This window comes from Buteo buteo, chromosome 1, assembly GCF_964188355.1.
Source record: "Buteo buteo chromosome 1, bButBut1.hap1.1, whole genome shotgun sequence".
Classification (NCBI taxonomy): Eukaryota; Metazoa; Chordata; class Aves; order Accipitriformes; family Accipitridae; genus Buteo; species Buteo buteo.
In genome coordinates this window covers 11,908,663-11,931,675 of record NC_134171.1, presented here as the reverse complement: position 1 = coordinate 11,931,675, position 23,013 = coordinate 11,908,663, and the positions used below count along the sequence as shown (strand labels likewise).

The following is a 23,013-nucleotide window of genomic DNA, read 5'->3' as shown; positions in this document are numbered from 1 at the left end:
ACCTGCGGCCGCCGCCGTCCCCGCCTCGGGAACTGACGGGAGCAGCCTGCGACGCGCTCCGCCTCTTCCCCCTGCGCGGCGGCGGCGGCGGCAGGAGCGGCGGGGCGGCCATGGGGCTGCTGGGGGCGGCGGCTGTGCGGGATGGCGGCGCCGCGCTGCCTCACGGCTTCTGGGCGGCGGTGCGCGTCTGGCTGGAGAAGCCGCAGGTGGCCAACAGGCGGCTGTGCGGCGCCGCCATCGAGGCGGAGGGGACGGTGCCGCTCGGGGAGGGGGGAGAAGCGTCTCCCCCCCTCGCCGCCGTGCGGGCAGGCGGGAGCGGCGGGGGGCGGGAGGTGCGATCTGCCGGGGCGGCGGAGCTGGGCCGGCTGTGGCGGGAGGTGCGCGGCCAGGTGCCGCCGCCCCTCACGGGCTGGGGCGGGCCGGGCCGCCGCTCCGAGCTCCGCGCCGTGCTGAGGACGCTGCTGCCCCGGGGGCGGCCCGGCGGCCCGCCCGCCCCGCCGACGAAGGAGCTGGCGGTCCAAGGTGAGCGGGAGGCGGGCTCCGAGGCGGTGAGAGCGGGCGGGACGGGGAGCGCCCGCCGGTGCCGGAGCGCGGCGGCTTTTGCGGGCCGCTGCCTCTGTCGCAGAGCTGCCCCCTCCGAGGCTGCCTCGCAAATGAGATAAATAGCCCTTTTTTCCCTACTTGTGGGACTGCAGATGGATTTTTGTCCTTTTCGCGTGATTGGACTTTATCCGTTTTGTTGTTCTTGTGCTAGGAAGTGTCAGCAGTTGAAATACAAATTACAGAGATCAAACACCTGTAGGACTCTGGTTTAAACAACTCCCGCTTCAATCTTAGGGAATCGCAGTAGGGGAAGAGCTAATGCGCTAGGTAGGTGTAAGGTACTGCTGAGACAGGAAAAGTGCTTAGGGAAGCCAGGCACCCCACTCCCAAAGAAGAGGTATTGGAAGTGGCTCATCTTTTTGTCTTAAAAAGAAGAGGCAAGAAGGACTGTCACCGTGCCAGCTTCTGTCGTGAGTAAGCTGCCCGCACAAAACCACCGCTTGCAGTGCAAATCTAATTACGGGCTTGTGATGGTAGCCTCTGAAAACACAGAGTTAATGAAAAAAAAGTAGGCAGCTGTGGCACCTGCCTTCCAAGCTGAACTGTTTATGTCGACTTTCTTACTGTTTAGTATTGCTTAAAAATGAAGCTTGACTTCATGGTTTGGTTTTTTTTTTTTTTACATTGTGTGATGGTAATATGCTGTAGTAAATCCTACTAAGATAAAGAAACATACAGGGTACAGATTGACACCTTTTAAGAAATTTTGGGAAAAGTGTTGATGTGGATTAAATTCTAATAGTAATGTTTTGAAAAGAATCAGAATTCTGGAAACAAATTTACAATTCAGAAAGAACTATTGTCATTTATGGGGTACAGCTGATTTTGGATGCTCTTGTGGGCTATGATTCTTATCCTGCTGCCTTCAAAAAAAAAAAAGCATATATTGCAGTTTTGTTTTATTTTTTCTTTTGATGTTAAGAGGAGATGTTCCTGAGCTACATCTATAGAGCCTATGTGTAAGAAACAGCCTAGGAAAATAATTTTTTTAATTAATATGTTTAAAGTAAATAAATGTTAGGGGATCGGCTAAGGATGGGACAAGATAGCAAGACTTGATGTTTGCTCTATCGCTAATTATTCTTTCCTGTCTCTCTCAGAAGATTTTGGAATCCATTGAAATTTGATTACTTAGCCAATATAGCATTCTTAGTTTGAAGATTTGTAGTTGTTGGAACACCTGGTTTGATGGTAATTGAAAAAGCATTTTAAAAAATGAGAACTTAATAAGCTATTCTGAAGAAATCGCCTTGGATAAACAATAGCTAAAAAGATTTTTGTAACTGGTTTATAAAGTAATAATGTATATCATAGGCCATAGGGAATATAATAAATGTTTTTAGAGTCACTTTATAGGAAGGATATAGGGAATAAATTAAGATATTAAGATTTTAAAAAAAATCAGTAGCATGTGAATACTAAACTTTATCGTCCCATTCATATTTTGCTGCAGTCAGCTTTCTTTTTATTTGTAAGTTACTACAAAAGGACACACTCTCCCTTGCTGTTTTTACTTGTGTAGGAGTTAATTATCCTACATGCATGATTGATGTTAGAGAATGAGATGTGACAAAAGTTGCAGAGTATCTTCTTGAAATATAGAAGAGGCACTCAAGTGCATTGCCAGCTATTTGTCAGCCCAGCTCAACTCTTCAAAATCTCTAGTGTTTGGAATCTGTTACTGGACTTACATATTTTATTCCATAGGTGATAGAACCATTAAGATCAGTAGTGTAGTTGCTGAACATAACTTAATATATTAACATAGTACATGCACCTTCACCTAAAAACAGGTCTTCTCCGGTAGTCTCCCTTCAGAGTTATGAGATACTAATTTAGGGATAGATAATGCGTTTTTTCATGGTGTTTAGTCCAGGAATTGGGGAAGCTGCATGATGCTAGAAGGGAAGCCTAGCTATAATTAATTTTAATCACACAGTAGATCCTGTGCTTGAACATGGCAAAACTGATAGATACTAATAATATTATTATTTTTTAATATTGCACTGATTGTTTATCTAATACTGGGGTGACATGTAAGTCTGTTTATTTGGAATGTGCTTCCAGGACTCTGGATTTACTATGGGGTAGGGGAAAGCAGCAGTTTTGTGCTAGAAAAATCTCATTGTCTAGCTTTTACTTTATTGAAATAGTTAGGTTTAAAGAAAATGAATAGTCTTACTGGTCAGCCTTAGATATTTTGGAAACCTCATGCAGCAGTATTAACCAGAATGGTTTGCACCGTAGAATAATATATCACTGTTTACATATCTTTTCAGATGTTTACAATGGAACTGTGACTTTTCTGCCTTTGGAGGAAAACAGTGAAGGAAAATACCAGATTAAAAAGTGCAATATTTATCAAATTCAACTTACACACATAAAAGATGAGGAATGGTAAGTGCTGGGAGTGAGGGAGGAAGCAAACCATGAGATACTGCAAGGATCACATCATGTTTTAGTATTAGTATCTAGGCAATTTGGTTTGTTTAGTTCCTGCTTGATTAATAAATGACAATAGTGGTGTGATCTTAGTGCATAGTGTTCAGTTAAAAGAAACATCTGCAATACCCAAACCAACACAAACCAAATCTGTTTCAACTTTGAATGTATACATTGACTGTACATGTATGTGGTCTAGAAAAAGTATGCATATTCTGACCACGAGGAGCTAGCTATGCCCGTGGGAGAGGTCAGGTTCCGTGGGTGTTAGTAAGGTTGAGGGTCAAATTGGAATTGCTGTGAACCTACTGAGCTTCAGTCATTGAAATGTAGACTGCTGCAGCTTGGTCCTGAGCATCTGAGGGCATAGCTGTAATGAAATCTGAATAAAATTTGAGATGATGAAATATTGAAATGTGCTGGTTGGTATATTTTTCCTCTGAAATTTTCCTGTTGTTTTCATGAATTTTATGAATTCACTTTTACTAGGTAGTGTTCGGATCTCTTGCTAAGTCAGGTTGCTCATCATATGCGAGTCCTCAGTCACTGTGTTAAATGCAGCATGGACTCTCATCTTCAGTGTTTGAATTGGCAAATAATGAGCTGTCTAACAAAATTCAGGGGAGACTGTTCCATTTTTCAGTAACTTTACTGTTTTTATTTTTCCTTTTGGTTTTGTGTATTACATATTCCCTTATTCATCAGTCTACTTTTATACCTCTGTTTGATCTGCTGATTTTCTCCACTTAGTCATTGTTTTCTCTCTATTTGAGGTGGCTGAAATAATGAAATACACTGTATTTATATAAAATTTTTATTTTTAAAGGTCTCTGTCTGTTGTAGCTCCATTTCCAGAAGATTGGTTTTCAGATGGAATTGCATACCCCAAACTAGCATGGCTTGGAAATGAACTTTTGTCCAAACTGGCTAAATGGTCTGTAGAGCAAAAACCTAATGAGTTTAAAAGTACACTCTCGCTCATTTCTGTAGCAAAATACAGCAAGGTTTATCAAAATCTTAAAGAAAAATACAAAGAGATGGTAAAGGTAAGTTTAGCAATAAATGCAGTAATAATATGCTTTCCTATTTTTTTTTGTTGTTTTTTTAGTGAAACTGTTTCTTTTGCTAATATTTTTTTTTTTTTAATAAAAGAAGCAATTTAATCGAAACGTATGTTTTAACGGTTTTGTGTTTTGGGGTTTTGTTCTGCGTCTGTGTACTAACAATTTAATATTTGGAAGAACTGAACTGGAAAAGCAAGATTTGGAGCCAAATTCACACTAAATATCTGGAGGAGTTAGCTATTTTCCAGAATGTATCCCTTCTGATAAGAAGTAAGCGGTAGGTCAGGGGATGTAAATATTAAATCATCCACAGTAGAAGGCATAAATAAAGCACCTCCTTCTCCAAAACCTGAAAGAGTCTGGAAACAGCACTGGTTAGCAAGTAGGTTAAATTTCTTATTACTCTTTTTAAATTTGGATGCTATATTAATATGTGTTTGAGTTAGAGGAGCAATTTTGTATTATTGTTTTATCGTGGGGATCCCAATAAACAACAGTGATCATCTTAAGTGCTGTGTGGAGTAATGCCTATATCCTTATACACCAGACTCTAGCTACAAGCAAAAAAATTGGTAAATGCTTTTATAAAACATATTGTGAAAATGTTGAAAGGTTCTGTGGTTGATATATCTGTACTAATAGAAAGATATAGATGAGAGGAAAATTGGACTTGTGGGTAAGGTAATTGTTGAGTCATCAGCTCTGCAGTAGACAGTGTAGTGTTGAGCATTTTAATCTTTGTTTCAATTCCTCATTTACACAATATGGATAATACTTCCACTTTCTGTCTTCTTACTTCAGATTTTGACTCTTTGTGTTCTGTTGTGTCAGGATAATTTTATGCCTGTTATGTTGTGAAAATAAATTTAGAAATGTTCATGTTATCAGTGTTGCACATAACAGGAATAATATAAGCATTTGTCTTCTAAGAGAGTTAAGCAAAAGGATGCATGCTCTACTACAGAACAGATGCAGCAGTTTCCTTGTTGTGACCTTCACATATGGAGCCATAATGTTCTTGGAAACTTTATTGATTGGATGACAGCAGACATCCTTTACGCTATGATTCTTTTTTGTGACTCACAAAATCAAACAGTCTTTATTTATATTCTTTGTGTGTATTTTTAATGAGGTTAAAATGCAAAATTTGTGAAGTGCAGAAACCTATTGTAAGTGGATGAGTATCCAGATTGCTTTAACTGAGCACTTCCTGAAGTAATTTCAGATGGTGCAGAAAATAATTTTTCTCTATTTTTTTCTGAAGGTGTGGCCTGAAGTGACAGACCCTGAGAAATTTGTTTATGAAGATGTTGCCATTGCCACTTACTTGCTGGTAGGGAACTGCTTTCCCTAATAATATTCTATAAGGTTCTATTTCCTAATAATAGAACCTGTCTAAAGAAAATCAGTATTTTCGTTTTATAGTTGTTGCATTTTTAAAAATAGAATGACCTGAAGTTATTACAGGCATACAATGCAAAAGGAAAGGGGTAGGAGAAAGGATGTGGGTTTTCTGGGGATTGGTTTTGGGGTTTTTTTGCTTGGTTTTGGTGGGTTTTGTTTGTGGTTTTTTTTCTTTTGCTCTCATTTAAGAGAGAGACAAAGTTCTTATCACAATGTTTTCAAGCATAACTTAAACTGAAAGTGGACTTCATGTCTATAACTCTTCAAGTTGTGTTTGTATTCTGATCTTTGGTAGTACTCTCAACAGCATTTCAAGGAATTACGTATAATAAGTCATAATGTAGATACCTCTTGCATCTTCTCTAAATCAGTATTTATAAGTAAGTTAGTCCATTTACAGAACTCATTGAGGACTAATTTATTTTGGTAATTGACTGTTTAAACTTAGAAACCCAGTTTCTTTTCCCATGAAGATTTTTAAAATTGTCTGAGAAAACCCGACTGACCTATGCTCTCAAAATCTTGATTGTCACGTTGATGTGACGGAACTTCTTACGTCAGAGAAATTATCATGATGAAGTGGTCAGACAGTTCAACTAGATGAGCGTTTTAGGTCCCTTCCAACTGAACTATTTTAATCTATTATACTGGCTTGTGAAAAGAGCTATATAGTAGATTTATCTTCTACCATTTTTACCACCGTGATCATATTAGGTGTTGAACATCAGTTGTAGCCACAAGAAGATTCTGTAATGACAGAATTTTTATGCACAAGTGCTAGTTTACAGTGATAATGTGTTTTAGCTGATGTAGCAGTAGTTTTCAAAAAGTTATTAAAGTCATCCAATAACTGGCTTATATAAATGAAAGCTTAAAGTATGGTTTTAATAACGTAGCCTCCTTGCAAAAATTTCAGGTATCTATGTGATGGTATATAATAACTCATTATTTAGAAGTACGTTAAACAGGTAGTTAAGAGAAGATAGGTCCAGTGTTAAATTTTTGTGTATTTATGGCACCTACATCTGACCTCATTTTACTCTGCAGTCATATTAAGGTCACCTACTGTATAGGCACATGCCCAAAGAAGTAGCTATTCAGTTTGCATTGTGAGAAGCTCAGCAGGGGATGGAGGGTAGGTGTGATCTGTGTAGGATGTGATTAGGGATTTCTGGGTTATAGCCTAGAGTGCAAAAAGTGCAATGATTGGTACATCTAAAAATGTAAACATAGCCTGGTAATCTCATAGATTATCTGCAGTTTCCTTCCCTCTAGGAAAACTGACAAATTAACAGGTAGCAATGTTACAAATACTAATTTTTGTGGTTAAATACTCTTGAGGATTTTTGTTAGTCATAGTAAAAAATGTGTGCAGGGTTGATGAATGGGTGCTCTGTAGCTTCTCATTGAAGGAGAAAGAGTTTGACAGTGATAGAGACTAATCCATGCCCTGCAGACAAACATCCGATTATTATCTAATTATGAGTTACATAACTACGTAAAAGTAACTACTTATTTACAGGGCACAGACTAGAATTGGGCTAAAAGCTTTGGGGTCCCTTTAGCTGATGTGGAATTTGGGGTAGCTGACTGTTGCTAGGTAAGTTACACTTTGTTCAGTAGAAAGTGATGCTACATGTACCAATATATAGCCCACTGATTACAAAGAACATTTTGGTTTTTATTTTCAGCTCTGCCACCGATTCTTTCTTTAATGCAGTGGATATGAATGCTTCTGTGGTGTTACTTGCAGAGACACTGTTGAAGTTTACTTGCTACTTCCCCTGCATCCTCTGTTCATCTCTTGCACCCTTTGTTTTAGCAGCTTATTTTACATTTGTGCTCAGTCTAGCCCAGGGTTGCATAGCCTTGATTAATTTCAACTTCCAGTGACTCAGAAGGGAGCAGAGGATGTGCTTAGCACTTACCAAAATGATTGATATTTTGCAACATAATTCCTGCCCCTCTCCATAAACAGTTTCAGTGGCTTTTGAGTTTTTTTTTTCTCTCAAGTTATTTTCTCTGTGAGTACAGTGAATGTCTTCTGTCACATCTGCATTCTCTCCCAGCTTTCTCCTTTAATTTCCAATAACCTTTTCTGCTTTCTTACAGGGAAACTTGAGAGCAGAAGTCTAAAATATTTTCTTTTCTTGTCTTAGATTCTTTGGGAAGAAGAGAGAAAGGAAAAAGGGTTGACCAAGAAACAGTCATTTGTAGATCTTGGATGTGGAAATGGTTTGCTGGTTCATATTCTAAACAATGAAGGGGTAAATAGAGTGCTTTTTTAAAATAATAATTAAAAACCAGAAAGTCAATATTCTTGTTATGCTTTTCTTTTATCTGGCATGCAGATAGCCAAAATTCAGTTAATTCATGTAGCTAAAATAGGATTTGGTCACTCTAGTTACCAGGAGAAAATCTTAGCAGAGCTTTAGAATCATAGAATCATTTAGGTTGGAAAAGACCTTCAAGATCATTGACCATGCCCACTAAACCATGTCCTGAAGTACCCCATCCACTTGCTTTTTTAATACCTCCAGGGATGGTGACTCAACCACTTCCCTGGGCAGCCTATTACAATGTTTGACAACCCTCAGTAAAAAAATTTTCCTAATATCTAATCTAAATCTCCCTTACCTCAACTTGAGACCATTTCCTCTTGTCCTATCTCCAGCCACCTGACAGAAGAGACCAACACCCACCTCACTACAACCCCCTTTCAGGTAGTTGTAGAGAGCTATAAGGGCCCCTCAGCCTCCTCTTTACTAGACTAAACAGCCCCAGCTCCCTCAGCCGCTCCTCATAAGACTTATGCTCCAGGCCCCTCACCAACTTGGTTGCCCTTCTCTGGACACGCTCCAGCACCTCAATGTCTTTCCTGTAGTGAGGGGCCCAAAACTGAACACAGGACTCAAGGTGCGGCCTCACCAGTGCCGAGTACAGGGGAACCATCACCTCCCTGCTCCTGCTGGCCACACTATTTCTGATGCAGGCCAGGATGCCGTTGGCCTTCTTGGCCACCTGGGCACACTGCCGGCTCATATTCAGCCGGCTGTCAACCAGCACCCCCAGGTCCTTTTCTGCCGGGCAGCTTTCCAGCCACTCTTCCCCAAGCCTGTAGCGCTGCGTGGGGTTGCCATGACCAAAGTGCAGGACCTGGCACTTGGCCTTGTTGAGCTTCATATGACTGGCCTCAGCCCATCGATCCAGCCTGTCCAGATCCCTCTGTAGAGCCTCCCTACCCTCAAGCAGATCGACCCTGCCTCCCAACTTGGTGTCATCTGCAAACTTGCTGAGGGTGCACTCAATCCCCTCATCCAAATCATCAATAAAGATATTAAACAGAACAGGGCCCAACACCGAGCCCTGGGGAACACCACTAGTGACCCGCCACCAACTGGATTTCACCCCATTCACCACAAGAAACCTTTCACTTATTTATCTGTTTTTATAAGCGCAATTCATTTCAATTCAAGGCTATTTTTCTGAGGTAAGAAACTCAGAGGGAAAAGAAAAAGTAATGATGTAATTTAGTTATGCTATAGATGAACCAAAAAGGAATGGGGAATCTTAACACAGAGATTCTCTCTCACAAGATGTTTTTCATGAGCTTAATTTTATAGAAATTGAGTTCTGCTTGTCATGTCCTGAAAATGTTTTTCAATATCTTTAAAAACAATCCTGGGATTTGTTAATTGTGAAAATGCCTAACAACATACTGTGCTTTCGGGAGTGAAAATGTGGCAACAGCAAAATTCAGTTTCTTAAGGCATAGTTTCTGAAACAACAACAAAAAAAGGTCAGTGAGATTGAACAAAACCCAGTGAACTTGGGTCTGTCTGTTTTAGAAAATTGTATTTTCCACTTTTGGAACAACATGGTAAAATTTGTAGAGGAAATGAGTATCTCCTATTAGATCAGTGGATGTCACTAGTGGGGGGAAGTCCCAAGTTCTCATAGCACAAGCTCTCTATCCTTCTGTGGCCAGAAAAATTGATCTAATACAAGATGTGTAACAAAAACCAAATGTTTTCCCTGTAGACATTTATTTTTGTACATCATTAGGTCATCACTGCTGTAGCACTGACAAACATTGTTGACTGTCAAAAAATGATGTGTGCGAGAGTTTCATGAGACTTTTTTTAGTAATTGATTTTGTCTAGTTCTGCACAGGCTTCTTGAAGTTCAAATATTGTTACTTATGAATTCTTCGTTTCTTGCTTTAGTTTCCAGTCTTATTTCCTCTTCCCATCAGTTCACACAGGGAAGAGTGTGCTTGGACTCCAGCAGCCTAACTGACTTAGTTGAAAGGTGGTTCTCCAGCAAGAACTGCTTAGAATAGCACTTTTCTCTGAGTGCTGTGGATGCTACAGTATTACTCACCTTATGAAAGGTTTTGATATTTTAAAAACAAACAAAAAAAAATACCTCTGCTTTTACTTTTGTAGAGATCCAGATTTTCAAGAGCAGTCTCAATAGGTATGCCCAGGTAAAATTTCAAGCCAGATATATTCTTAATGTTTCCTAGTCTTTCCATTCATGTTTAGAAGGGAAAGAAGGGATTAAAAGTATTCAGCTTCTGCCTGAAATGGTGAAGCTATGTTTGATTATTTCATTCATACTAAAATTTAGACACATAATGAGTGTTAATACATACATTTAGTGAGCCTGTTTGACAGTTTCTGCTAAAAGTAGTACTTAAAAATGATACTTTTTGTTCCAATATTTCAGCATTCAGGTAGAGGAATTGATGTGAGGAGAAGAAAAATATGGGACATGTATGGACCAGAAACTCATTTAGAGGTATTATGCAAATGTATGTCAATCTTATTGATGTTTAACTTTATTAATTTGTTCATTGCTTCAGGTTGTGTTGATGCAAATGTAATGAAACGTACCGGGTTACAGACAGTTGTCTGAGGTGATCTATTGGTTTGGTATGATGCCACCCATAGGTCTTGTGGGACTGTAAAGTAAGTTGTAATGGGAATTATGAGAGTAATGCTGTATCATGCCCTTGCATATTTGCAACTTACTGATTTTTTAGCTGAGAAGACTAGCGTGACTTCCTACTGCATGTACAGACATGCACACCATGAAACAATCTTTAATTTTACTGCAAGATCAATATAAGCAGCTTTGTTTGCACCACTGTACCTCATAAAAGATATTAGTATCCAAAGTTGTGAGTAGTTTATTCTTGAAAGTGATTCTGACCTTCTAGTGCTGTGTGCTGGTTTGGGGCCAAAATTGTTGAACCTCAAAGGAGCCAGTCCTCTGCTGTACTGACCTTGTGGTAAATAATTGCAATAATAGCCTTCAAAAAAAATTGAACAGGAAAATGAGTCTGAAAGAAGGATCATATTTCAAGTTCCAGATTAGCATTTTTATGAGAAAAGGAACAATTCAAGCACAGGAATGTTCACTTTAACTCCAGCTGTTCTTGGTCTGATACTCGTTAAAGTGTGGTACTGATGAATAGTTGCCCTTTGGAGGTGAGGTGTTTCTGGTTTCTTGTTCTCTAGTCTCCTAAAATTTCTCACTCTTTTCTCTCAAAAATTGTCAGCTTCCAACATATTCAAATAATTTTCCACCTGTAGTTACTATCTAGTAGTTTTGTTTAAAAGTTAATTCAACATATCTTTGAATGCTAACAACTCACATTAAATCAAAAAAAGAGCAGCAGTTTTCACAGATGGGATGTGGGGCTTTCACAGTCTTGTGCAGCCTTCTCTTTGCTACCCTGCCATTTTGGGTGCAGATTGCCAAAACTGCCAGATTCCTTTGCTGCAGTCTGCAACTAGATCTTACTGAAAGGTTTCAATAAACAATCCAAAACATCAAGCTGTGGTGCTCTTTTGTTCCTGTTGTACTATATTAAGTCACTTTTGATCATACCAGACAGCATCTTCGCTTTTCCTTCATGTTATAAATTCCTTTTTCTGCCCATGTTTCTGTATTGTGAAAATCTTTGAATTCTCTGCATTCGTTTCATATTAAGGTCTGGCTGTTTACAGTTTCTCAGATTTCTTGACTCATAGGGAAACTTCTGAGCAGCAGCGGTCCCTCTCTGCAGCATGAGGGAACAAAATAGAAAAGGATGGTTTTTGTCTTTTAAAAAACGAGAGGGGGAAAAAAACCACAGAGAACACTTGAAAAAGCCAGACAGAAACAATAAAAATATCTAAAATCTTTATGTAAGGAAAGCACTGATTTATGTGGGAAGGAGTTATATAACGAATAGGAAGGGTGAAATGATTTTACAAGGCTTCTGTAGCCACAGGAGCCACAGGAGCCACAGAAGGAGAAAGCACCTGCTCACAGCCTTTTGTTACCCTCGAAGCTAATTTTGTTTTGATCTTTACTTCAAGCATGAGTTGCAGGATGAATATTGCCATCTGTGACATTCAGTGCCAATATTAACAATAAAAATGAATGTAACAGGTGCCGCTCTGCATTGCCAAACTGCTGTCAGACATGGTGAATATAAATTTGATTATGGATGACTGTCAAAAAGTGGAGTGTGGCACTGGTAATTCACTCTATGGCAAAATTGAATGATCAAAACTGAAAGGTAACATAGGAGTAACTTATTTAATCAACCATAAGAAAACACTTACCAAACACTTGGTTGAACATCTACTATCCTGCCAAAAATAAATTTGTTACCTATATTATCTAGAAATGTATATACATAACTAAAAATGGTCAGAGATGTAGTATTTAAAGTGAACGATAATACACCATACTGATAATAAGAACACCTAAGACAGTGCTTTCTGAAGAGGGGAACTGGGATGTAACAGAGGTAGTCTGAGATTTCTGAAATTCCTTAATAAGTGGGTTTGGTTTTTTAAATTCCTATACAGATAATACTTTGCATATATATGTGAATTTTGAGCTAACATGGATTTTGTATATAAAAAGAGAGTGTGGGCATAATTTTCAGGGCTTTTGCTAAAGGTCTGTGGAGATTCAAATTTAAAAATTTTTCAAATCTGTCCAATAATTACTTTGAGATTCATACATGTTTTTAGAGAAGAGTGTGTACTTCAAGCTGTTTATACTATGGAAGGAAGTACTTTATTTACTGAACTTAGTTCAAGGTAAAAAAACATCTGTGTGAGAGATAAACATTAAAGGCACTCTAGAATTTTTAAAATTTAACCTGTATGAAGAATTCATCCTGTTTGGTGGTTGGTTTTGGTTTTTTGTGGGGTTTTGTTTGTTTGTTTATTTGGGGGTTTTGTTTGTTTGTGTTTAAAGAATATCAGGATAGGGTATTGAGACTAATCACTATTCTGTGAGACAGTATTGTGGTGGGAAGACTTCTGTGCTGATGTCTCCTCAATCCATATATATTGAATTTCCATGAGGCAAAATACTATTCTAAAGGCCACCAAAGAAGCCTTCTTTCTCCAACCTATTGTTTCCTATTTTTGCTCCTGATTTTTCATATGTTATAAGGTAGTCTTTGACACAACTTGGGGATGGAATGGCAACATAGAGGGCAAGTGTTAGGTTTATTATAGGTGAATGATAGGGTCTGAAGAGTGGCATTCTGTATATTAGGATTTGATTAGGGAAGAGTCTGCGAAAGAAGAGAAGATGGTAGCGAAGCTGTGTTCTGATTAATTGCTGTGTGAGTCCTAGGACTGTAAGACATAGCAAATTAAGTGGCTTTCTGAAAAATTGAGTCCAGACATACAGGTGATAGAAGAAGAATGCAAAGAAATCATAACCTGATGTATGATATTTGTTTACAAATACTTAGGGTGCCAGATATCTTAATCAGAATTGTTATTCCACTTTTTGACCAATATTTTGTGGGTAGCTGCTGCTAAATTATATCTTTGTAGCTATAAAAAATTACTACCTGGTAAAAGTGCAGACTGAGGAAAACTTTGTTGGTGTCTGTGGTTCTTATTCACCTTGTATTTGTCAGCTCATATAATTTTATACTGCTGCTTAGTGCTTTATTAACAAATAAAATGCATTTAAAGAAACCTGTAATAAAATTCAGTTAATGTATTGTTTGTTTTTTTAGGAGTCTACAATCATGCCCGGTGACAGTCATCTCTTCCCAGATACTGACTGGCTCATAGGAAACCATTCAGATGAATTAACACCATGGATACCTGTAATTGCAGCTAGGTATTTGTGAAGGGACGGGAGTGGGAGGAAAGGAATTAAAAAAACTAAAACCAAAACCAAACAAACCACCTCAAAACATAATTACCTATGTGGGCTTGGTGAAAACTTGTCACTCTTGCAAGCCACACCTGCTGTGCTTGCAGGAGTTGCTGCTTTTGATGCCAATTGATTATTTTTACAAAATGTTTCTATTCCTGCAGAAAAGCACAGGTGTAGTATTTACTTTCTCATAGAAGTCAGTAGAGAATTTTGTTTTTGAAGTTCAAAAACCAGAACTGATTTCTATTCTTTAGATATGAACCTGTTGTTTGAGTTTTTGTTGTTGTTTTTTTTAAATAAAATTGCTGTTGGTTCTGCTTTTCCTTGAACCATTGTGCTCTTCACAACCAGCTGCAATAGTTTAATATCTAGAGATTTAGTCCAGCAAACCAAGTTGACACAGTAATTTGCTCTAACAAATACTTTGTGAAACAGTATTTTTGATTATCTAATCTACTGAAAGAGGAACATATAAATATTACTTCATGAAGCTCTGTCACTTCATGAAAACTTCCATTGTTGCTTGTATCTGATGGGTTATTTGTTAATTTTGTGTGTTCTCTGAAATAACTTTCCATTCAGCAGTTTGTTATCCTTCTTGTAGGTCTTCCTATTCATGCTGCTACTTTGTGCTGCCATGTTGCTTCTTTGATTTCCACGGAAAATACAGCCGAAGACAAAGCAAGAAAACTCAGTACAGAGAGTATCTTGATTTTGTTGCCGAAGTGGGATCCGTATGCGGCTTTCACGTGGAAGAAGATTGCCTTAGAATTCCATCAACAAAAAGGGTAATTTTGTGTAGGGCTTTTGTCTTTATTTTTTTAAAGCTGCTAGCTGTCTGAAGCGTATGGATGTTTTGTTCATTATTATTGTTTGTTCATTATTATTGTTGTAAGATCAGGCCATAGTCAGCTGCATTCCTTGAGACAGTATGCTCTGAAGAGAGACTAAAAATACTCATTGTTTTCTTGGGTATTCTGCTCTTAACGTCATAGGTACAATCCTGAAGACAAGAAAGAATGGAAGATTTGATGGTTATTTCTTATGCCACCCTCCAGGATGGAAAACTTACAAAATTCATTTTTTCCTTAATTTTTCCAGCTGCCTATATTGCTTATTTGTACTTAATTTTTCTTTTGTACTTTCTTTTTGTACTTAATTTTTCATGTCCTGTGAAATTCAAAGTGAAGTGTTCTCAGAGTAGGAAGAGTTGTCCAGCTTTAATTTTGTAAATAATCTGAGGGTCAGGAACAATCTTTTTGCTGTGTGCTTGTATGGCATGATGGATTATGGTTTGATTACTTGATTTCTTCTGTGGCACCAATATTTGAAAACTAAAATTAAAAACCCCTCAGATGTTAACGAGTATTGAGTTTGAATGGATATCACCTGTAGGTAGATTTAGAAGCCTGCATAAGACATGGGCGGGTTGGGGGGCTGTGTGTAAGTATGGGACTCTGTGGAAATAGCGGTTTATCTATTTCTATTACAATAGGTAAGCCTTATTGGAAAAAAAAGGATCTATCCACCTGCAGAATGTGCTCTGATTGACAAGCAGATAACACAGTATATTAATAATCGTCAGACCTGTGCTGTGGTCATGTGTGACAGAAGAGTTGGATTTAATCATAAGGATCACTCTGATGGTTCATGCAAAGAAGAAGGCTCAGAACTTCCCAAAAATGAGACTGAGACTGCTGGTACAACTTGGATGCCTGGATTTCAACCCAGAGAAAAAGTAGTACAAATCAGAAATTGTGCTTCCCTCCCTCGAGATTTTGTAGATGATGTGGTTCTCAATGTGGCAAAATTGCTGTTAAGTGCAACCCCCCCCAAATCATGTTCTAATATGCATGGTGGAAATACAGATATCTGGAATCAAGGAGGTGAGATTGTCTTTCCTTTACATTATCTTTTGCTTTTGCTGGTAGAGGATGCTTTTTCCAATGAATTTATGTGTTTGTGAATTTAGTAAGTGAAATAGATTTTAGGAAATACCAAGAACAGCACAGTAGCAATCAAAGGCTTTTTTTTCCCCCCACTATGTTTTATTGCACACGAGGATGCAGATAAGGCATATAAGAATATTCTGAATTTGGTGTGGGTTTTTTTCCCCTCTACACTTAAATACTAGGACAGAATTGATTTTTATTAAAAAACCCAAACCAAACCCAGAACTCCTCCCCATTTACCAAACCAGAACACTCTACATCTATTTGGGGAGAAGATTAAGTTTCTTTTTGGATAGTTGCATAATAATTAGCTATAATTCTGTAAGAATTGTGTAAGAAGTGCTTTAAAGTGGCACTTGGTTATGGCATGGTTAGGAATTCAGTCTTAAGAAGAAAGCATAGAAGTTGATGTTAAATTTAAAAGCATTCAGTTCTCACTACTACAATCTTTCCATTTTTCTCCATCCATTTTTATTACTTACTGTAGTTTGTCATATGTTACTGTTACAGGATATCCTTTGAGTCATTCTCTCATCTCTCTAATTAGATGCATGTAAACAGTGCTTATTGCAATGAGGGTTATATGCTACTGTAAAAAAAGCGGGAAAAAAAATGCGTCTTACTGTGGAAATTCTGACTTTAGTCCTGTAGAATGAAAGCTGCTATTTTACAGACAGTATACATATAAAATATATATCATGCACGATATTGGGAGTACAAAGTTGCTGCAGTACTGGTAAATAATTCATAGATTCTGCTCATAATCATTAACTTATATAGAAGTTATATATAAAATCTTAAAAAAATTTATACATTTTTAATAGCTACACTATTATTTATTGCAGAAAGCCTTTCTTTGAAAGAAGTAGCAGAACATTTAAATAAAGAGACTTTAAAAAGGCTAAAGAGTGAATGTGGAGGCCTGCAGACACTACTCAAGAACAATCATCAAGTATTCGAAGGTAAAGTAAGGGTTTGGGGTTTTGTTTTGGTTTTCTCTATTCATCTGTTTTATCTCCTCTATATGCAGTTAAACTCAACTGAAACATTACTATAGTGGTGTTTTTTAACCACTTTCTATACCTGTTGTGGTTTAACCACAGCTGGCAGCCAAGCACCACGTAGCCGCTCACTCACCTCCCTCACAGTGGGATGGGGGAGAGAATCAGAAGGGCAAAACTGAGAAAACTCTCGTGGGCTGAGACAAAGACAGTTCAATAGGCAAAGCAAAAGCTGTGCATGCAAGCAAAGCAAAAGAAGGAATTCATTCCCCACTTTCCGTGGCAGGCAGGTGTTCAGCTGTCTCCAGGAAAGCAGGGCTTCAACACGTGCAACAGCCACCTGGGAAGACAAATGCCATAACTCTGGTCGTTCCCCATTCCTCCTTCTTCCCACAGCTTTACATGCTGAGTGTGATGTCATATGGTATGGAATAGCCCTCTGGTCAGTTCGGGTCAGCTGTCCCAGCCGTGTCTCCTCCCACCTTCTTGCACACCCCCAGGCTACTTGCTGGTGGGGAGGTGTGAGGAGCAGAAAAGGCCTTGACTTGGTAAGGACTGCTGAGCAATAACGAAAACATCCCTGTATTACGAACACTGTTTTCAGCACAAATCCAAAACATAGCCCCATACTAGCTACTGTGAAGAAAATTAACTCCATCCCAGCCAAAACCAGCACAATACCTTTGTGGAAAACTGAATATGTGCCCATTGCTCCAAGATAATGTTAGTAAAATTCTTTTTGAATGAGATTGGTAAGCCATCCATCAGCAAAGTGTTGTTCTAGACTGACTGTATCTGAAAAGACAACCCTTTAGTTGAAGTGGCTAATATGATGCTATTGTTTGACTTAGAGAATTTTTATTTTTCCTATAAAGTATTGATGATTTTGGGGCCATGAAACGTAGACCAAGTTCACTAAGGCGTTTAACTGAGACTTAGTCTGGCCTTACCAAGCCCCATAGTGTAAATGCCAACATAAAACAAAACTAAATCTCCATAAGAACCTGTAACTGTTGAGGCTTGCTGTATTTGTATAGCCTGTAGTAGCATGGCAGAAAGAACTCAGTAGCAAGTTTCTGTGGTTGGCTGCATTTGTTGATAGCTGTTTTTTTTTTTGTTTTGTTTTGTTTTCCTGTTATAATGTGGTGTTGGTGTGTTTTGTGTCATTGTTTTTGGGTTGGGTTTTTTTGTCAGTGTGGAGTTTTGCAAAATTAAGGTCTAGCTTTGCAGAAATACAAGATCTTCAAGGTTTTCAGTATTAAGGCTGATTCAGGTTTGGAAGTGTGTTAACTTCTTGTGTCCCAACAGTTCTACATCAGCTGTAAAATGTTGATCAACTAATCCATGGCAAATAATCCTAAGTATGCAACCTAATTGCTGCCAGTGGTTAATTTAGCCAAGTTTAGCATCCACTAAGGATTTCTGTGCACTTGGCCATTATAAAATGTGAAGCTGTATGGAAATCCTTTTGAATTACCATCCATTGAAAAGAGTTGGTCACACTGCATTCATTATGTGTCTGAATTTGATTCCCTGTCATTAGGGATAGGTGGAATAGGTTTACAACCTGTTACATGGAATGAGCATTTTAATTTGGCATGGATGCTGTCTGCACATTACCTCTGAAGAAAGACTAGGGTTAAGGGCAGGTCCTTCTCAGTAATTAATGTCACATGGAAACTGTGTGGGGCTTCAGTAAAGACCATTTGGTTTGTTCCTTCAGTAGCATGTCACCATAACAAGGGGCTTTTATCAGCAGGTGGTCTCTGGAAGGACTTTGCTTATACCAAAGAGGACAGAGAACATGGCTACAGCTCTTGTCATCTTTACTGAAGTGTTGCTCTTTTAAAGACATGGAAAACAGATGCACGCACACGAAAAAGAAAGGACTTAGCGTAACTGATCTGTGGCAGTTTCTTTTGATCAGACATCTTGTCCAATACAGGACTGATTTTCTAGAAAAAATATGTTTGATCATAAATAGCACTGTATCTGCTCATTTTTCTTCATCTTTTGAGTGAGATTTTAAAGCTCTGCTGAACCTGCTTCTGGATTGGCTTTGTATGAGTTCAGATCTATTTGTGTATCACAACGAAACTTGGAGGGATTAATTCATCCAGGCCTGAATGTGTGATGTTAAGCTTTCACTGGACTCGTTATGTTTTGAGTAGCGATTATCAGAATGCAGAATTGTATTGTTAACTATTCCAAGCTACAAGTTTGTGATACAGAAGGTATGATTGAAGCAGAATATGAAAATAGAGCATGGCAACTTAGAAGTGGCAAACTTTTCCCTCCTCATTTTCACTGTTGTTATTCATGTATGTTTTTTCTTTATTAACTTCCTTTTATTCTGTTTTGTTTACACATTTAAGGAGTTGACAGAGGTTCACAAATGTGTGTGTGCAGTTTATGGTCCTAACACAGCAAATTAATTTAAAAAAACCCAAATCTTTATTAAGCAATGATAATTCATATGAAGGATTAGACTTGTCATCTCTTCAGTGCAGTGTATTTTTGGGTCAGTGAACCATTGTCTTTGCAAGAGCATTTCTGCATAGTAACAGTAGTAGAAGAGTCTTACTAGATTTTTTGCTGGTAATCACATTTAAAAGGTGGAGTAATGAAGTTTTGAACATGGGAAAGATTATAGTTCTTGAAGTTGAAACTTCTTTTTCTGGACTTGCAATCTAAATTCAGAGGATTTCAGTCTAAATGATCCTAACTGCTGTGTTTAAAACAAACAAACCAGCCTCTACAAAGATGATACAAAGGTGCCTGAAACTATTCAGCATCACAATAAAACATCTCACCGGGAAATCAATCAATTCTTCTTTAGACCGTGTATATATTATCTTGGTTTGTTGTACACTTCTTTCTATTTCTGTACAAATGGCACATTTGGTTTTGCCCGAGTGATCCATTTGTAGAATATATATTTTATTCACAGAATGCCCTATGCATTTTTTTCAAGTATAATTCCCATGGCTGTCTATTAACAGCAGCATTTTTGTTTGTTTTTAAATCTTAGTTCTAAATGGGAGAGTTCATATTCGTGACTGGAGAAAAGAGAAACCATCAAGGAAAACTAAGCCTGAAGTGAAACGACACCTTTCAGCTGATGCATTTAAAACACGGCTCTGTTGGTTTTTCATTCATCATCCTGATGGTTGTTCTTTGCCTTCTGAATCTTGCCCATATGCTCATGGAACTGAGGACCTAAGGCAGTCTCAGGTTATTAAAAAGAAAAAACATCTACAGTAATAAAAGGCTGCCACTTATGTTTAAGCTTGTGTACATAACTAAATCTGTGATTGACTTCGGGACTGCCTGGTGCATGAAGATCTGTACAATAATATGGAGGGGTTTTCCCCATTCCTATGCATCATATTTTCCAGTTGGTTTACAAGTTCTCCTGTATTTTTAATTCTTTGATTTTGTTATTAACATGCAAAAGGTATAGTAAAGTATGTATATACTTCTGGATTTTGTCATGGCTTGTCTAACATGCATTTGTATAAGTAGAAAAGTCTAAAAACTTAATTTTCTAAGACACTCTTCATGATGTACATGATGCAGCATTTTCAAACCCTGAAAATTAGCTGGTTTGTTCCAAACTTTCCAGGAGGATATATAGTTTCTTATGACTCACAGTGGCTCTTGGGAGTCAAAAATTGAAGAGATTTTGCTCTTTCCTGACCTGACAGCTTCCTCTCCATTACTATGGAGTAATAATATATATTACCCTTCTTTTCTTGGTCAGACCCTAGTTGTCCTGTCCTTCCTTTTCATACTGATTCAAAATGAGTTTTGGTTTGAAGAATAACTTTCTGGGAAATTACTGTGGAAGTCTTCACGTGTGTGTAGGTTTGTAGGGCTCTGTAGACCATGCTGGCCTTTCCCTCTTTTTTTAAAGTAAGGAGTAACAGTAGAAAATGTGTTTAATTATATTGGAATGGTAGGGTTTCTGCTTATCAGATAACAAAGGAATGTTTTAGCACCTTGAGCAGGTTATGATTTTCTTTGGTAGACTCTTATTTTCTTTAAAAGGTTTAACTTTTAAAATTAAATGTGCATCCAAAGAAGGACAGTGAAGCTGGTGAAGGGTCTAGAGCACAAGACTTATAAGGAGCAGCTGAGGTAACTGGGTTGTTTAGTCTGGAGAAAAGGAGGCTGAGGGGAGACCCTATCGCTCTCTACAGCTACCCAAAAGGAGGTTGTAGCGAGGTGGGTACTGGTCTCTTCTATCAAGTAACTAGTGATAGGATGAGAGGAAATGGCCTCAAGTTGCGCCAGGGGAGGTTTAGATTGGATATTGGAAAGAAAAATTATTTACTGAAAGGGTTGCCAGGCGTTGGAACAGGCTGCCCAGGGAAGTGGTTGAGTCACCATCCCTGGAGGTATTTAAAAGACATTTAGAGGTGGCACTTAGGGACATGGTTTAGTGGTGGACTTGGCAGTGTTAGGTTAATGGTTAGATGCAATGATCTTAGTGGTCTTTTCCAACCTAAACGATTCTGTGAACTTAGCAGAAATCCTTATTATTACTCAGTGACAGTCATTGAACTAGTGTCATCATTCATATCTGTCAACTGCTGAGTGCTTGTAAAGTTCAATATCTGCTGTACAAGCTCTGAGACAAGGGATCGTGTTGCTTCTGGCCTAGCTTGTATACTGATAGTGTGGAAATCCTGCTCTGATCTACTAAGACAAGACGTTGATTCCAAATCCTACTGAAGAAAGGGCAAGATTTAAAAAAAAAGTTACTAAAGAAGAAATGTGGTGGTGAGAGCAATGACATAGAAACTGATTGCAGAACAAAGAGGTCTAGGGGTAAGAGTGAATAACCATGTGAGAACTCTGTTAAGAGCTCAGGGAACCTGAAGTACAAAGGAAGGAAATAATTGAAGACAAAGCAGAGGTAAAATGAAAGATGGTACTGGAAACACTTTTCAAAACAGTTCCAAAGCCCCTTTTCTCACACCCTGACTTTAAGCCAACAGGTTGCAGTCCATTGCATGCAGGAGAAGCAGGGTCTAAATCTACTGACAGGGCGGGAGCAAAGTACTGACTGAAGTGTTTTATGTTCCCCCTTCTCCTTTTACATTTCTCTTCTGATCCTGGAAAAAGCAGCTGTTGCTAGATAACAACAACCCTGACAATTGCAGCAAGGCCTTAACTTACGGATCACGTACCACATTATCATAGAATCATTTAGGTTGGAAAAGACCTTCAAGATCATCAAGTCCAACCATCATCCAGGCCCACTAAACCATGTTCTGCTTATCCAATATGCCGTGTAGTACAGCTACCTGGCCTACCTCTAACAGGACCTGTGGTGGGCTCTGAGCCTTCCCCCATGGCTCTGGTCTGCAGTGTTGTATACTGTGTCCTGAATTTAGCACTAATCAGTGGTGTGTTACAGTCATTACAGAGCCTGCACATTTTAAAAAGAAATTACCTTCAGGTGAATCATATTCTAAGGGGCAACTTGGATGTAGTTCAATTAAGGTTATTAGACTAAGGGAAGAATAGTATAAGCCAGGTAAACTGCAACTCCTTGTGAAGCAGGGCAGCACAGTAAGGGAACACAGTTGATAAGTGTAGTTACTGTTGTAAGAATATCAGAACTTAGCTTATTGAGGGGACAAGAGTTGAGAAAAGCCATGAAATTTTATGAACTTGCATGTAATCAAGTGATGATGTTGCCTTAGTTAGCTTTTGTTTGGCTACACGCAGAGTAGGAAGAGCCCCAAGATGCTTATTTACTGTGGTAAACTTAGTGATACATTTGATGATGACGTAAAATCAAGTTCATGCTATCTCCAGATGGAGATTGCTTCCCACGGTGCAAAGAGCAAAAATGGACTCAATTGTTCTCTAGTCACTGGTGTCTTCCCTAATGATTCACCTTGGGGTATGATGGGTTTGACTTGTAACAGGTGATTTCCTGAGTTAGAGTTCACCTGTGGAGCCCCTCAGACAGGTTTGCAGGAAGTCAGGGTTAATGAGCTGGAAGAAGGTTGGTTGTATTTTGGTTTGAAATTTTTTTTTTTCCTTCTTTCTAATAAATGTGGAATGAAATACCTGCTTGACTCATTGAAGTCACAAATATACGCATGATAAGGCTAGTGAATTAGTTTTAAAACTACCTTTTTATTGTTTGTGCAATGCTATGATAATGAGCATAGCATACTATATTACTGTAGTATGCTGCCTCCTTTGTATAGACTTTGTTTCTGAACTCACCAGCATGCAGATCTGTCACAGGTGCGTGATGGCTGTTCTCCTTCCTGTTTGGCATCACTGCAGGTGGCAAGCCAGCCAGTAAATCTCCTGTAATTACAGAAACTT

At 38.6% G+C, this 23,013-nt stretch overlaps 2 protein-coding genes across 4 annotated transcripts in view; one reads left to right on the top strand and one right to left on the bottom strand.

Moving 5' to 3' along the window:
* Positions 1-103, bottom strand: part of ACOX3 (acyl-CoA oxidase 3, pristanoyl) — a 37,051-nt gene extending 36,948 nt beyond the window's left edge. The window contains exon 1 of one of the 2 annotated variants that reach the window (XM_075022452.1): positions 3-103. The gene's annotated coding sequence lies outside the window, so the exon portion shown is untranslated. The remainder of the gene's footprint in view (positions 1-2) is intronic. The other variant, XM_075022460.1, reaches the window with a different exon arrangement.
* On the top strand, positions 9-20,142 carry TRMT44 (tRNA methyltransferase 44 homolog). 2 transcript variants are annotated; one of them, XM_075022489.1, is made up of 11 exons: positions 60-522; positions 2,883-3,000; positions 3,872-4,091; positions 5,374-5,442; positions 7,673-7,780; positions 10,245-10,316; positions 13,561-13,667; positions 14,311-14,494; positions 15,202-15,592; positions 16,504-16,620; positions 19,691-20,142. In XM_075022489.1, the coding sequence occupies exons 1-11, from the start codon at positions 111-113 to the stop codon at positions 19,921-19,923; spliced, it is 2,031 nt and encodes a 676-aa protein (XP_074878590.1). In that variant the 5' UTR covers positions 60-110; the 3' UTR covers positions 19,924-20,142. The 2 variants fall into 2 exon arrangements, with proteins under 2 accessions (XP_074878597.1, XP_074878590.1); XM_075022496.1 differs by lacking the exon at positions 10,245-10,316 and having other exon boundaries at positions 9-522.
* The last annotated feature ends 2,871 nt before the right edge of the window (positions 20,143-23,013 follow it).